Here is a 15,855-nt window from a genome sequence, read left to right on the forward strand (position 1 = left end):
AATCAATCATTTGAAAGGGTTGGGATCATCCCCTTACTCAAAACATTTGGGGCAAACTAGTGCCCTTATTGGAAGATGTCAGTACTCTGCTTTTGACGTCTTATGAACTTAGGCCCAACCTCCCCTTATCAGTTATTGTTTTCTACCCACGTTTCTAGACAAAGAGCCTAAACATTTAGCCATGTTCTTGCTTTGTATCAGAAAAGAGCAGACTCAAGGTGCCGGGCCGGGGCAAGAAGACCTCGAAAACAACTTAGTTCCTAATCTCATACATTCCCATGTAGAATTGAGAACAAAGGGTATTTCATCCAGGCTTTTTGCTGATCTGGCTAGTAACGAAAGCCAGAAAGCAAAAGGCCTACTTTGGTTCATCTTTAATTGATCATAATTAAAGCATAAAATCATAAAGGCAATGCAATTAGAGAAAATATCACTATGGAAACTTAAAAGATTTTTCAATACTTGTTCAGCGCCTACATACAGAGTATAGCTGTCTCCCATATTGTACTATTACACCTGCTGATGTTTGTCCCAGGAGCTTCAAGTGCCATTCTCTTATCTGAAATCAGTTCCCAGCACTTTGTGTCCTGACTTGCAGCATAACAGGAGGTTCAAGTGGGCATATGATAAAGGCAAGAGTGGACGGCCTGCAAAAGACACAGGCCATGTTGACCCTACAGAAGACTCTGCCTTTCATAACGTGGTCTGTGAAACTGTCCCAGCAACGTAGGCCTCCTGGAAGGGCAAGGAAGCTCTTGGGAGGTAGATCAAAAGCATGTTTCTTCCCCATGTAAAAAAGGACACAAAAGGAATTCAATTGTCAGCCATTCTACCAACAACAGAAAGTTTCCTTCTCAAACTGGGGCTATTTTACTTGATGCCAAAATCTCAAGCATTGAAAACTGGGCATATCCTGTTGTGTTTCGAATTAAGGAGATAATCTGTGCTGTGACAAGAATCAAAAGGATAACAAATAATAACAAACTAGCTCTTGTTCACACATTAGACGTGGTTAAGAAGCATAACTTGAAATCCAATATGAGACCTCTCCTATGAACTTTCTGGACAGTGTTATTCATTTAGTATTTAATATATATATTGTCCTTCCTCCAAGAAGTTCAAGGTATTTATTTTATTTATTTTCTGTAGACTTATTGTTTGTTCCTTCTCTGTTTTGGCTGTGAGCCAGCATGGTGTTGTGGTTAAAACAGGTGGATTCTAATCTAGAGAACTGGATTCAGGTGTTGTTACCTTATCTGATTCCCCACTGCTTCACGTGATCAACAGGCTCTTATCTGGTGAACTGGAATTGTTTCCCTACTCCTATAGGGAGATGGCTGAAGCCATCTGTAGTTTTAGTATTTTATATATTATTTTATTGTAAATTATGTATTTGATGTTTTAAATTGTTTTAGTGTTGATGGACACCGCCCTGAGCCTTCGGGGAGGGTGGTAAGTAAGTAAGTAAGTAAGTAAGTAAGTAAGTAAGTAAGTAAGTAAGTAAGTAAGTAAGTAAATAAATAAATAAATAAATAAATAAATAAATAAATAAAGGATGCTGGGTGACCTTGGGCTAGTCACAGTTTTCTCAGAACTCTCCCAGCTCCACCTTCCCCACATGGTGTCTTGTTGTGGAGAGAGGAAGGGAAAATGAGTTTGTAAGCTGTTTTGAGTCTCCTTATAGGAGAGGAATGCAGGGTATAAATCCAAACTCTTCTTCTTCATCATTTTCGTAACAATCCTGTGGGTTTTGTTAGCTTGACAGAGAGTGTAACTGGACCGGGGTCACCTGGTGAGCTTCATGGGAAAGTGGGAAATTGGAACCTGGACTGGACACTCTAACCATGACACTTACACCTACACTGTACTAGCTTCCCACCAAACTAGTTCTCCAACCAAGAAGAAGAAGAAGAGTTTGGATTTATATCCCCCTTTCTCTCCTGCAGGAGACTCAAAGGGGCTTACAATCTCCTTGCCCTTCCCCCCTCACAACAAACACCCTGTGAGGTAGGTGGGACTGAGAGAGCTGCGAGAAGCTGTGACTAGCCCAAGGTCACCCAGCTGGCATGTGTGGGAGTGCACAGGCTAATCTGAATTCCCCAGATAAGCCTCCACAGCTCAGGTGGCAGAGCTGGGAATAAAACCCGGTTCCTCCAGATTAGATACACGAGCTCTTAACCTCCTACGCCACTGCTGCTCCCAAGTAGATACTTAATAACAGCAGTCATACTGAAGTAACATTCTATTGTATATGCGATCTCATTGACTCCCAAATCCCGCAACTTTATTTCTTTTCTGATTTGTAACGTAATTTTTTTTTCTCACCTCAGGTGCAGTCTTGCCCACGAGTCGTAACACACCAAGTCCTATCGATCCAGAGACTATTCAGGTTCCCGTGGGTTATGAACCGGACCCTGCCGATCTCGCCCTTTCAAGCATTCCGGGCCAGGAGATATTTGATCCTCGTAAACGCAAGTTCTCTGAGGAAGAACTCAAGCCGCAGCCCATGATTAAGAAAGCCCGCAAAATCTTCACTCCCGAGGATCTGAAGGTAAATTGGGACTGGTGACCAGGCTGTGGAAACTATTCTAAAGATTAGATCAGTATAGCCTTGCGCTGAGCCATTTTTGGTGTATAGACGTGATTAGACTTGCTTGGACTCTTCTTGTTCTACTGTGTGGGATTTCCAGCTTTGAGTTGTGAAGTACGTGGACATTGCGAGGGTGGGGACTGAAGAGAAGAAGAAGAAGAGGAGTTTGGATTTCCTTTATTTCCTGTAAGGAGACTCAAAGGGACTTACAATCTCCTTTCCCTCCCCTTCTCCCATAACAAACACTCTGTGGGGTAGGTGGGACTGAGAGAGCTCTGAAGACCTGTGACTAGCCCAAGGTCACCCAGAAGGCATGTATTGGAGTGCACAAATTAATCTGGTTCACCAGATTAGCCTCCACAGCTCAAGTGGCAGAGCGGGGAAATCACACCCGGTTCTCCAGATTAGAGTGCACCTGCTCTTAACCACTACACCACGCTGGCTCTCTTCAGGTGCAGGGTTTGGGGAGGGGAGGGACATCAATGGTGTATAATGCCATAGAGTCCACCTCTGAAAACTGCCGTTTTCTCTAGGTGATCAATTGTGATGGTGGGAGATCTCCAGGTGCCACCTGGTAGTTGGCAACTCTAGCCCTGTGTTGCTTTTGAATGATGACATACTTCTTTGGGCTGCCCTTTAATCATGCAGCAATGATGTTGACACCAAACTCAGCCTTAAGGCTATTAAAATTCATGTCTGACAAAGCCTTTAGATTGGGGGCTACAGTAAGGTGACCAGATGGTCACCTTTGTGATCCGGGACGCGGGGGAGGCGGCCGCGTGCGGGGGAGGCTGCTGCACTGCCTTGCGCCCCAGAAGGCAGTGTGGCAGCCTCCCCAAAATCGGGACAATTCGAAGAACCTGCGGAACGCGGGACAAATTGTTTAAAGGCGGGACTGTCCCGCCAAAAGTGGGACATCTGGTCAGCCTAGGCTACAGCAGTCTTCTGGCTTAAAGAACAGAATGAGGCTTCATACTGCAGCCTAGTCCTGAAGGCCGGTGATCATGCCAATGTGTTGAAGCTAAGTAAATCTGGATCTCCTTTAGTGCTCAGGTTATAGGCAGGAATCACTATCCCTTTCTTCTTGAAACCATCCCTTTTAGCTACTGTTTTAGAAGACTCCAAGAGGGCAGGGTTACCAGCAGTTCTAGAGTCAAGTGTCCTTTCTCCTTAAAAGAGGCTTAATAAGATATTAATTACAATTTTAGTGCAATCGTATCGTGACCACCTGGGGTTTTCAAGGCAAGAGATGGGTGTGTCTCTCTACTTGAGAGTCAGCATGGTGCAGCAATGCCCGCCTGGGCCGCCTGCAACACCCGCCTAGATCGCCCGTGCTGAGCCCCGCCCCCTCCACCTCATTGCAGGCCAGCTTTCAAAAGCTGGCTTTCCTGCACTCTCTTTTGGGGGCGTGGCGTGGCTTGGGGGCGTGGCGTGGCTTGGGGGCGTGGCCCTGCCCCCTGACGCCCCCCGACCTCTGTGCAGGAAAACCAGCTTTCGAAGCTTTCAGAAGCTGGTATTCCTACAAAGAGCCCGGAGGGCGAAACTCGGGGTCGTAGCTCCCCGATGTGGCCCCCCTTGGGGACGTGGCCCCCGAGCCCCCCAGCCTCTGTGCAGGAAAGTCGGCTTTTGAAAGCTTTCAAAGAGGCTTAGGGGAGTCAGTCATCTCTGGGCTGCATGTGATTCTCAGGTGATTCTCAGCCCAACTTCTTTCCAGGCCTGGATTAAGGGTAATTTGTTGAAATAAAGATGGATGTGGCGGGGGTGGCACAGGAATGAATTGATTAAAGCCGATTTTTCCACAGAGGAGTGAAATGGGAAACTTCAAGCTAAGATGTGGGTTATGAGGGCAGGATTTTTTTTTCTCTTCCCCATGTCTTACATATGTCAAGTCAACTGACTTGTGGTGACTCCAGCAATGGGCTTTCAAGGCAAGTGAGAAGCAGAGATGGTTTGCCATTCCCTGCTCCATCTACAGAGTCTTTTTAGTGGTCTCCCTTCCAAGTAATAACTCTGCTTAGGTTCTGAGATTTTATTTATATTTTATTTATATCTCGCCCATTCCCGCGGGTCTGGCTCCGGACTGCTCACAAAGATTAGAAACATAGTAATACAATAAAACAAATAGTGAATCAATATTACTAAAAGTTAAACAGGAACTGTTGAGAGCGGCTAAAATAGCAATGTCTTTTACTGCTCAGAGTATACTTTTTACCTGTCTCAGCAGTTCTCCTGTTTATTCTAGGATCGGGAAAACAAACAAAAGGGAGGTACATAATTACTAATTAATAGTTGGTAGTTTGGAGTTTGGGAGGCCAGCAAGATGGTATAGGGACAGTGGGTGGCTACAACCAAAGGCCCAATGGAACATCTCTGTCTTACAGGCCTTGTGGCACTGAGCCAAATCCTGCAGGATCCTGGTGTCAGCCAACAGAGAGTTCCACCAAGCTAGAGCCAGGGGCCAAAAATGGCTCTTGTTGAGGCCAACCTGACATCCTTGGGGTCTGGGACCACCAGAAGCTTACTGTTGGAGGACCTAAGTGTCCTCCTTGGAAATATGGGGAAAATGTGGTTCCGAAGGTACAAGGATCTGACGGAATTGGGCTGTACTATGCTTCCTTCCTTCCTTCCTTCCTTCCTTCCTTCCTTCCTTCCTTCCTTCCTTCCTTCCTTCCTTCCTTCCTTCCTTCCTTCCTTCCTTCCTTCCTTCCTTCCTTCCTTCCTTCCTTCCTTCCTTCCTTCAACTCTGGACATACAAAATAATTCACTTTCAATCCACTTTCACAATTGTTTGCAAGTGGATTTTGCTCTTTCACACAGCTGCAAAGTGGATTGAAAGTGCATTATTCTGTTTGTGCAGAAGAGGAAAAAACAGCAACAAAAGATTCAGGCTGCAGTTCTCAAAACAGGGTATTGATGTCAGTGGTAGAATTTTGAGGGCTTTCTGAAGAATTAGCAGAGAGTCCTTCTGACTCTTTGCCATAACTGAACATAAGATCTGGAAACCTTCCAAAAAAAGTTCATCTAATGTAAGGCTCCTGATTGGGATATAAAGAACACAGAAATTGTGACGGATACCATGTGTCCTGGTGCCATGAGAGAGAGAGAGAATGGAAGCACCAAATTTTCAGGTCAAAGAAGGCAAACCTGTAAAGGGGCTAAACAAAAGTACATTTCTGTATTTTCTAAAGTACTTCTCATAATCTTTCCTGAGATCCAGCGCGGTGTAGTAGTTAAGTGCAGTGGACCCTAATCTGGAGCACCAAGTTTGATTTCCCACTCTTCCACATGAGCAGCAGACGCTTATCTGGTGGACTGGATTTGTTTCCCTTCTCCTCCAAATGAAGCCTGCCAGGTGACCATGGACCACTCACAGCTCTCTCAGGACATTCTCATCTCCACCTACCTCACAAGCAGAGGTGGGATCCAGCAGGACCTTCAACAGGTTCCCCGGTATAGGTTACTAATTCATTTGTGCCGGTGCCGAGGGGGGGTTAGCCAATCTGTGATTTTGCCACGTGATTTTTGCCTTAGTTACGCCCCTCCTCTCAGCAGTAGCGCGCAGAACTTGAAGCAGTCTAGCAGGAGGTGCACCGGCGTGCGTGGCAGCCTGCGCCTGCGTACATTCGTTTCCCGCCCAAGGACCAGCGCAGCGGCTGCGTCCTTGCCACAGCCCCGCCCAGGAAATCCCCCGCCCCCGGAATGCCCAGCCACGCCCCCGTCGTGCCCAGCCCAGTCCCATTGGCGCTACACCACAGTTTGAATCCCACCACCATGGGAACCTGTTACTAAAATGTTTGGATCCCACCACTGCTCACAAGATGTCTGTTGTGGGGAGAAGAAGGGAAAGGAGCTTGTAAGCTGCTTTGAGACTCCTTACAGGAGAGAAGGGCAGGGTATAAATGCAAACTCTTCTGGTCTTCTTTCACTTTCTGCTGTCCAAAAGCCACTTCTGTTTAGCATCTTGTGAAACCTTCCCTCTTGGCCGCAGATTCCTGCAACTTGTCCAGAAAGCCACGAGGAAATGCCTTTTTTCCCCTCTTTGCTGAAATCTAATTGTCTTCTTTCTTCCTGTGATTAATGAGCAGGATGACAAATACTGGGCAAGACGTCGAAAGAACAACATGGCTGCCAAGCGTTCGAGAGATGCCCGGAGGCTGAAGGAGAACCAGATCGCCATCCGTGCCTCGTTCCTGGAGAAGGAGAACTCAGCGCTGCGTCAGGAGGTGGCAGATTTACGGAAAGAATTGGGCAAATGCAAGAACGTGCTGGCCAAGTACGAAGCCCGGCATGGCCCCCTGTAAACGGCACGGGCACTTTATGTTTCCTTCCCTCCCCCCTTTTTAGTGGGTTGGCATTTGAGTATATGGACAGTATGTTTCCTGTTTGATAGCACCACACCCAATACCAACCTTTCAGTCATCAGCACTTTACCGGAAAAGCAGAAACAAAACCAATGTACAACTTCGTTTGTGTGTGTCTGTGCGTGCGTGCGTGCACATCTCAGCATGTCTCAGTTTTTTACAAAACCCCCCCATCTATTCAGGGTAATGTTTTTACTTGGACCGCTGAGACCTGCCATAGTAAGCTTTTTATTATATATAAAAACTATTTTTCCTCAGTGCTGCATCCAATAGATTTTTTTTTCTCCTCTTTTCTTTTACCACCCTCTTGATTTGACTTGGAAAACAAACAAGCAAGGAACGATGGCAGAAACAGAAGAGAAGCAAGGGAGGGATAAAAGGTAGATTTTTTTTTCCAAGCTGATGTTTAATATAGGCTTAAATCAGAAAAAAAATTAACTTGCTAAGGCAATAGGCACAGGCAATATTCTAGTGATATACTGCAGAAATATTAATTTATATTTTTGTTTCTGTTTTTAAGGTTCTAGTAATCAATACCTTCAGCTTCGCAAATTCACATTCCTAGCGATAGCCCCCCCCACCCCCGATAGATCTCAGAAGGAACTGTGACATTTCTTTTCATCGCCATAAGACCCAAATGTCTAGATAGATAATGGCATGCAGTATTTTATGTGGCCTGAACATAATAATCCAACTGTACACTGGTGCATGTTATTTATACTGTTTCCAGTGGGCATAGGATGACTCCTTTCCCTAATAATATTTTAATGTGTTTTTTTAACATAAGTGATACTTATTGCTAGTCTGGTGTGAGAAACAGTGAAAAGCCCATTCCAGAGATCCACGTGTGACAACCTGAATGCACAAGGCCAGCTCAACCCTTTCTTCTTTCCTCATGCCTTGGGTGCTTTTAATATGCTGAGGGGCACATGGATAGCACATTGACAGCCCAATCCAGAGGGGGGAGGGGGAGAACAGCTTGTGGGAGCAGCAGGGGCCCATGCCAGTATGTTTGCCCACCCCCATATAAGGGGCACCTATGCCAATAGAGCAGTGGTGGGATCCAAACAGTTTAGTAACAGGTTCCCATGGTGGTGGGATTCAAACTGTGGCGTAGCACCAATGGGGCTGGGTGGGGCACGACTGGGGCGTGGCTCGGCATTCTGGGGGCGGGGCATTCCTGGGCGGGGCTGTGGCAAAGACGCAGCCGCTGCGCCGGTCCTTGGGTGGGAAACGAATGCACGCAGGCGCAGGCTGCCACACGTGCCGGTGCACCTCCTGCTAGACTGCTTCAAGTTCTGCGTTCTACTGCTGAGAGGAGGGGCGTAACTAAGGCAAAAATCACGTGGCAAAATCACCCATTAGTAACCCCCTCTCGGCACAGACAAATAATTAGTAACCTACTCTCGGGAACCTGTGAGAACCTGCTGGATCCCACCTCTGAGCACAGCACTCCCTTCCCTGCACCTTCCCCAGCTGGATTGGGCTGCCCAGGTTCCTGAGCTGAAGTGGACATGATTTTCAGTTGCAACGTTTCTCATGCCATTTCTTATGCAGTTTTACAACAGCATCTACTCTCCAGGCAGCCAGTCGAAATCTGAAGGCTTGTGATGGTCTCTCCCACAATTTGGGGGATATTAACAGAGCCAGTGAGCTTCAATGGCACCACTGTAGCGCTTATCCAAAAGGGCAGACATCTGCACGCTGTCCCAGTTCAAGAGAGCTGAGGCAGGGACTCTTGCATTTGGACACTCTAGGAAGTTGCTTCTTTGAGCTTCTGTGGTAGAACTGGCCCCGTGAATGTTGATTGCTGCCCTCTATCTCATTCCTTCTACCAGGCTGTCTGATTGGTGCAAACACTTAATCACCTGTTAATGGGAACCGGAAAATTCCTCTCTCTGTGACACTCGTCGGGTGCCGTCATTCACACTGTTGGCCCAGTAATATTTGACAAGTATGAGAAAATGAATGGACAAGAGACCAACATTTTATTAAAAAAAAAATGAGTCATTCAATTTTGAGAAACGGGGAGCGGGTGTTGTTTTCCTTTGACGTTTGCATTTCTCAGAGTCCTGTGGTTTTTTTTTTTCTTTTGAGATTAAAAGAATTGAACGCAGCTTTCTACTTTCACTCTTCGTAATCTATTTTCATGTGGGTTTATCCCTTACTCCCCTCCCCCCCCCCCAGAGTGTTATGATTGATTTAGAAGTCAGCTTTTGCAAATCCCACTTCCCCCTCCAGAGGTTGTTTCCAGCATGTCATGAGCTGATTTTTTCTCAGATTTCACCCTGTCATTTTTAAGCTTTGGTTTGTTTTATGAGCTTCTATTCTACTCGAAAGGGGACGTTCGGAAAAGAAGAAAATAATAATGAATGTAAGAGATGCAGGTATATATTGAAAGGTGATGGTGTTGTCATACTGTGGTTCATCCAATGTATTTAAACGTTTTCTGCAGACCAAAAGAAAGATTATTATAAATGCATAAAGTTTATACAGAATCATTAGGGCATGCTTTTTTTGGTACAGTATTTTTCAAGGACAAACGTTGACTGTGTATTTTGGAAGAAAGAGAGAGAACAATATATATTTAGTAAAAAGGAAAAAAAATAAAGCTGTTTCACACTTAAAGAGAAAAGATATATCTCTTTATATATACGTTAATATTGTACAAAGAGGAAATGTGCTTCTTGTTATCTCCCCCCCCCCCTTGAAACTTTACTCTTTTTATGTTTACCATTGACATGTTAGCATGTTTGCGCTTTAACTTAGGGACACATTTCATCTCTGCAAAGACTTATGCCTACACACAAAAGATCCCAATGGGCTCAAAAAAAAAAAACCTGTTCCCATCTCACAGCAGGACTTATAGCAGGGTAAGGGAAAGGGGGGGGGGGCTGTAAATACTTTCTGTTTCCAGTGGACCCTGAAGAGAAGAACTAAGGCTCTGTTTAGCACGACGTCAGCGTGGTGTAGCGGTTAAGAGTGATGGACTCTAAACTGGAGAACCAGGTTTGATTCCTCTCCCCAATCCATATGAGTGGTGCACCCAGATCCGGTGAACTGGGTTTGACTCCCCACTCTTGCATTCTTGTGGTCAGAATTCTCCAGAAAGGTAGCTATGATGATCAAAGAGCGATATTCAAGTCCAGGGCATAAGCTTTCAAGAGTCAAAGCTTCCTCCAGAACCAGTATGGTGTAGTTGTTAAGAGCTGATTTGGAGAACTGGGTTTGATTCCCCACACCTCCACTTGAGCAGTGGACTCTTATCTGGTGAAGTGGATTTGTTTCCCTGCTCCTCCACATGACGCCTGCTGGATGACCTTGGGCTAGTCACAGTTCTCTTAGAACTCTCTCAACCCAACTTAACTCACAAGGTGTCTGTTGTGGGGGAAGGAAAGGAAGGCATTTGTAAGTTGGGAATCCTACAGATTAGCCTGTACACTCCCACACACGCCAGCTGGGTGACCTTGGGCTAGTCACAGCTTCTTGGAGCTCTCTCAGCCCCACCTACCTCACAGGGTGTTTGTTGTGAGGGGGGAAGGGCAAGGAGATTGTAAGCCCCTTTGAGTCTCCTGCAGGAGAGAAAGGGGGGATATAAATCCAAACTCTTCTTCTTCTTCTTCTTCTTCTTCTTCTTCTTCTTCTTCTTCTTCTTCTTCTTATGATTGAAAACAGTGAGGTATAAATCCAAACTCCTCCTCCACCTTCTTCTTCTGTAATAAGAACTGCCAGATCAGGCTTAGAATCTCTCTTAGTCTATCATTCTGTTTCCCACAATTGCCGGTCAGATGTGCCTATAAGGTCCCACTACTCTGAAACATAGAACTATGGGTAATAGCCATAGTTCGATGTAGTATCCTCCACAGATTTGTCTAATCCCTGTTTAAAGCCATTTAAAATAGCAAACCATCCTCCCCCTTGTGATGGCTGACTCCATCATAACAATATGTGTAGGTTGCTGTGTTGATGCGGGAATGGATTGTGTCCTCCATATTTTACAGAATGGTTCACCAAGATCCTTTGTTATTTCTAATGAACGAAAAAGCGTTTGTCATGTTTCTATAACTGACGGTTAAATGCAATGGATCCATTTTTGCCACGGACAGTGTTCAACATATGCAATGCCATTTGTCACATGACTTAAACCACACAAGCATGCTTAGGCTGGTGGAGTGTTTTTGAAAAGCAGTAGCTTGGTGTACATTATTAATATTCTGTCACATTTCAGGTTCTTACTGTGGGGAGAATTTGTCTCTACCACTAGTACAGTGATGGCGAACCTTTTCGAGACCGAGTGCCCAAATTGCAACCCAAAACCCACTTATTTATTGCAAAGTGCCAACATGGCAATTTAACCTGAATACTGAGGTTTTAGTATAGAAAAAACGGTTGGCTCCAAGGCGCGCATTCCTCGGGAGTAAGCTTGGTGGTAGTCGGTGGCTTTGCTTTGAAGCAACTGTGCAATGCTTCGAACGGGTGAATCACGACTCTAGGAGGGTTTACTCAGAAGCAAACCCCATTGCCAGCAACCGAGCTTACTCCCAGGTAAAGGATCACGCTTTCATTCTTCCCATGAAAATCAGTAGGGTTTAACAGTGCTTAACAGGGTTACCTACACTGCTTCCCCGAAACTAGGTCTTAGGTTTAATTCTAATAATCTCCCTGAAATAATTGCACTATTATCACATGACGAACTCTGTGCATGCGTGCCCACAGAGAGGGCTCTGAGTGCCACCTCTGGCACCCGTGCCATAGGTTCGCCACCACTGCACTAGTAATACCCTTGGTTTCTGTATATATTTTGTAACCTTAATGCCAAGCATGATGGGTCACTCCAAGGCAGGGGAAGCCCAAGAGACTCCCTGGCCCCTTATCAAAGGTGGGGGATTTGTATCTCAATTGAATTTCCTAGATGCACACCTACAGAATCTAATGAGGGATGTGGTTTTTAGAGGCATTTAATTCCCATTAGAGACCACAGAAACCAAGGCACGCCTTTTTGAATTTGACTGCTGTCGAATTCTCTTATGGTCAGAATTCTCCAGAAGATAATTTCAGGAGGGTACTCATGATGGTCTGCAGTCAAAGAGCAACATTCAAGTCCAGTAGTACCTTTAAGACTCAAAAGCGTTTCAGGGCACCAGTTTTCAAGAGTCAAACCTCCCTCCAGAGCCAGTGAGGTGTAGTGGTTAAGTGGTGGACTCTAATTTGGAGGACTGGGTTTGATTCCCCACACCTCCACTTGAGCAGTGGACTCTTGTCTGGTGGAGTGGATTTGTTTCCCTGCTCCTCCTCATGAAGCCTGTCGCGTGACCTTGGGCTCGTCACAGTCCTCCCAGAACTCTCTCAGCCCCACCTACCTCACAAGGTGTCTGTTGTAGGGAGAGAAAGGGAAGGAGTTTGTAAACTGAGTCTCCTTACAGGACAAAAAGGCAGGGTATAAATCTAAACTCTTCTTGTCTCGTATCTGACAAATGGAGTTTTGAATCTTGAAAACCTGTACCTTAAAATCTTGGTCTCTTAGGTGCTAATAAACTTGAATGTAAAATTCTCCAGATGTAAGTTATGTCCTTACCACTCCCTATTTTATTCCCTTGTGGTTTCTCCCCTTCCTATTTCAATTTCTTACAGCTCTAGTTCCTTGCCCCTTTCCCCAAATTGAGAACAAGCCTGGTGGACTATTTGTGCTAAATTTTGCCTTAGGTACACTTGGGCAAGCTTTCAAGTTCTAGGGAGGACTAACTTTGGACAAAGTTTGAAAATCCCAGGCACAAAGTGTTTGCACAACAGGAAACGATGGGGCTACACATCAATTTCTCACAGCTTTCTAGGTTATTTTTTTTTTATGGAGAAAGGAAGAATCCTCAAAGCAGAATCTTTTCCATTTCGCACATTGGAATTTCTTTGAAGGCGCTCTAAGATTGTTAGTATTACAAGAATTTTTCTGAGATTTCTCCACCCCCTCCACCCCCACCCCCCCCCAATTCAATGTTCTTAGCCTTTGTCTAGGCTAGGGTTGCCACTTGCCAGATCCATGTTAGGAAATACCTGGAGATTTTTAAGGTGAAGCCTGGGGAGGGGCAAGGTTTGGAGCTGGGGGGGGGGACCTCAGCAGGGCATAATGCCATAGAATCCATCCTTGGGTTGCCAACCTCCAGATGGGACCTGGAGATCCCCTGTAATTATAACTTATATCCAGACTACAGAGGTCAGCTCCCCAGGAGAAAATGACCGCCTTTCAGAGGTGGGATCCAGCAGGTTCTCACCAGTTCCCCAGAGTGGGTTACTAATTATTTGTGTGTGCCGAGAGGGGGTTACTAATTGGGTCCGCTTTTCCATCTCCACGCCCTCGCCTCCCCAAGAGGCATCCTGCCTTTGAACGTGAAGGTTCCATATAGCAATTGCGACTAATAATGTCACTCCCTGAACTGGGTTAATCCCTTTCAGGTACTGCAATTCATGGATTCTCAGCCTTCCGTACCTTTTATCTCACCAGCCTCTATCAAAGAACCTGTGTGTTTCACCATTGCTGAGTTCAGATTTGTGAGTTGGGGCATTTTCTATAATGTGATGATGATTTAGAAATGACCTGGTGCAAAAAAATTTTGGGGGGTCATGGTGGGGTGGCTGCCCATGGTGGGGCATCCAACTCAGGTTTGCCTAGGTACGCCTCTGCCCCCTTTGCTGAGGGGGGGGGGCTGGCGAGGGAACCTGTTACTAACATTTTTGGATCCCACCACTGCCGCCTTTGTTTTAACTATGTGGCCCATTTTAGTGGGGGCCTTTTGGGTTCCCCGGGAGCATTTGGTTTTAGTCCTCTGATGCCAGTTGTATTGCTGTTTAACTGGGTTTTGTAATCAGACAGAGCTTATATTATATTTCTATTGGTTTTAACTTTTGCCCTGTCTGTCTATGTTCATTTTGTACACCGCCCTGAGCCCTTCAGGGGAGGGCGGTATATCAATCCAATAATAAATAAATAATAGACTCCATGGCCTTTTACCCCACTGAGATCCCAGGGTTCCCCCGGCTCCATCCCCAAAGCCCCAGGAGTTTCCCAACCTGGATCTTGCAGCCTTACCTGCCCCGCACCTCCCCCAACAGTGACCAGAGAAGACCTAGCAACCCTAGTCCACCCTCCAAAGCAGCCGTTTTCTTCAGGGATCTGATAGTGGTTGTCTGGAGATCAGTTATAATAACAGTGGAAGGTTGGTGACTCTACGCCTAAATCTCTGCGAATCGTTATTTTAGCATAATGAACACGTTGCAGCTATTTGGAAAGTAAGTCTACTATTTTCTGGCCAATAAAAACAAGTTTGGCAGTGTATATTAATTATTTTAACAGCCGTTAAATATTTGAACTTCAGACAGTTGATATAAAGATCTCCACCAATGGACTAATCCATCAATAAAAATAAAACTAAGGGACCAGTCCAGCCAAAGATGAGTGCTTTTATGTTCAGTTGATTTCAGCAGGAACGATACTCTGCTTTTTTTTTTTTGTTAAAATCTATATTGCTTAGAAGTGCTTAACTTTGGCTGGGGATCAAGCCCAGTGTTTTCAGAAATGTTGTGGGGGGGGGGGGGGCAGGGGAGCAGGCTGTGGCAAATTGACTCATAAAGGGGTATGTTTGTCATTTACAATTACCCCGTTGATAAGATTGAAGTTACACAGCTATATCATGCAGCAATGAATTCTATTGGAAGTTTGCCATACAAAACCTCTGTAGAAGTGGTGAACAGTGGGCGTTTTCCCACTTACCTCCCCTCCGCTTTGCTGCGTGCTTCTCTCGGCGCGCATCATTCCAGGCGCGCGCCCCGGCTTCCCCGGCGCCCCGACGCGTCATTCCCCGGCGCCCCGGCTTCAAAAGGTGCCGTTGCAATGAGCGCCTGGAATTACACGCACTGAGGCGGCACGACAGCAGTAGGGTCGGGCCGGCTGCATAGTCGCCGCCCCTGTAGTGGGGAGGCGAGGGGGACCCCGCGCTACTTGCGCGCAACAAAAGGTAAGTGGGAAAACGGTATAAAAATCGAATAAATAAAATAAATAAAAATAATAAAACGCCCAGCAATGCCTTGTTTGCATTGGAAGTGAGCCAGCGTGATATAACGGTTAAGAGCCAGTGGACTCTAATCCAGAGAACTGAGTTTGATTCCCCACTCCTCCACGTGAGTGGCAGACTCTTATCTGGTGAACTGGATTTGTTTCCCTGCTCCTCCACACGAAGGCTCCTGGGTGACCTTGGGCTCGTCACGGTTCTCTCAGAACTCTCCCAGCCCCACTTACCTCACAAGGCGTCTGTTGTGGGAAGAGGAAGGGAAAGGAGTTTGTAAGCCCCTTTGAGTGTCCTTACAGAGAGAAAGGCGGGTATAAATCCAAACTCTTCTTCTAATGGAGGCATGCGATGTAAAGCTAGCATAAAACTAAGGATGCTGAAGCCCGTTGTTTTCTTAGCAGACTTAAGCCTGTTACAAAGTCAGCTGCTGTGTCTATGACATACTTTGACATTTCAGTGGATCAGGACCACAGGAGTTTCTGAGTCCTGCTTGGTACGGTCACAGTGGGAAGTGCTATCAAGATGCATCTGACCCCAGAGAGTTTTTAAGGCATGGGACAAATAGAGACGGTTTGCTTCTGTGTAGCAATCTTGGACTTCCTTGGTGGCATCTCATCCAAGAACTAACTAGGGATGATCCTGCTTAGTACTTCGTATCTCAGGCTCATCATCCTGCAACCCATCTTAGCTTCCAAGATCTGATGAGATTGGGCTGGGAAAGATGGCATCTGCTGGTGTTGGTCTTGCACCTGGCTTAGCCTGGAGGTCCTCAGACCACCTTTCAGCCTGCTTTCATGAATCATGGCTTTGATCCTCAGCTTGGCTGACCTGTTTAATTTGATTCCAC

The 15,855-nt window shown here is 45.9% G+C and overlaps 1 protein-coding gene across 2 annotated transcripts in view; it reads left to right on the forward strand.

Annotated features, from left to right (window-relative positions):
- Window positions 1–7,116, forward strand: part of HLF (HLF transcription factor, PAR bZIP family member) — an 80,233-nt gene extending 73,117 nt beyond the window's left edge. The window contains exons 3-4 of one of the 2 annotated variants that reach the window (XM_048488609.1): window positions 2,331–2,551; window positions 6,673–7,116. In XM_048488609.1, the coding sequence (XP_048344566.1) occupies window positions 2,331–2,551; window positions 6,673–6,891 (440 nt within the window). In that variant the 3' untranslated portion in view covers window positions 6,892–7,116. The remainder of the gene's footprint in view (window positions 1–2,330; window positions 2,552–6,672) is intronic. The other variant, XM_048488610.1, reaches the window with a different exon arrangement.
- The last annotated feature ends 8,739 nt before the right edge of the window (window positions 7,117–15,855 follow it).

This window comes from Sphaerodactylus townsendi, linkage group LG03, assembly GCF_021028975.2.
Source record: "Sphaerodactylus townsendi isolate TG3544 linkage group LG03, MPM_Stown_v2.3, whole genome shotgun sequence".
NCBI classification, from domain to species: domain Eukaryota; kingdom Metazoa; phylum Chordata; class Lepidosauria; order Squamata; family Sphaerodactylidae; genus Sphaerodactylus; species Sphaerodactylus townsendi.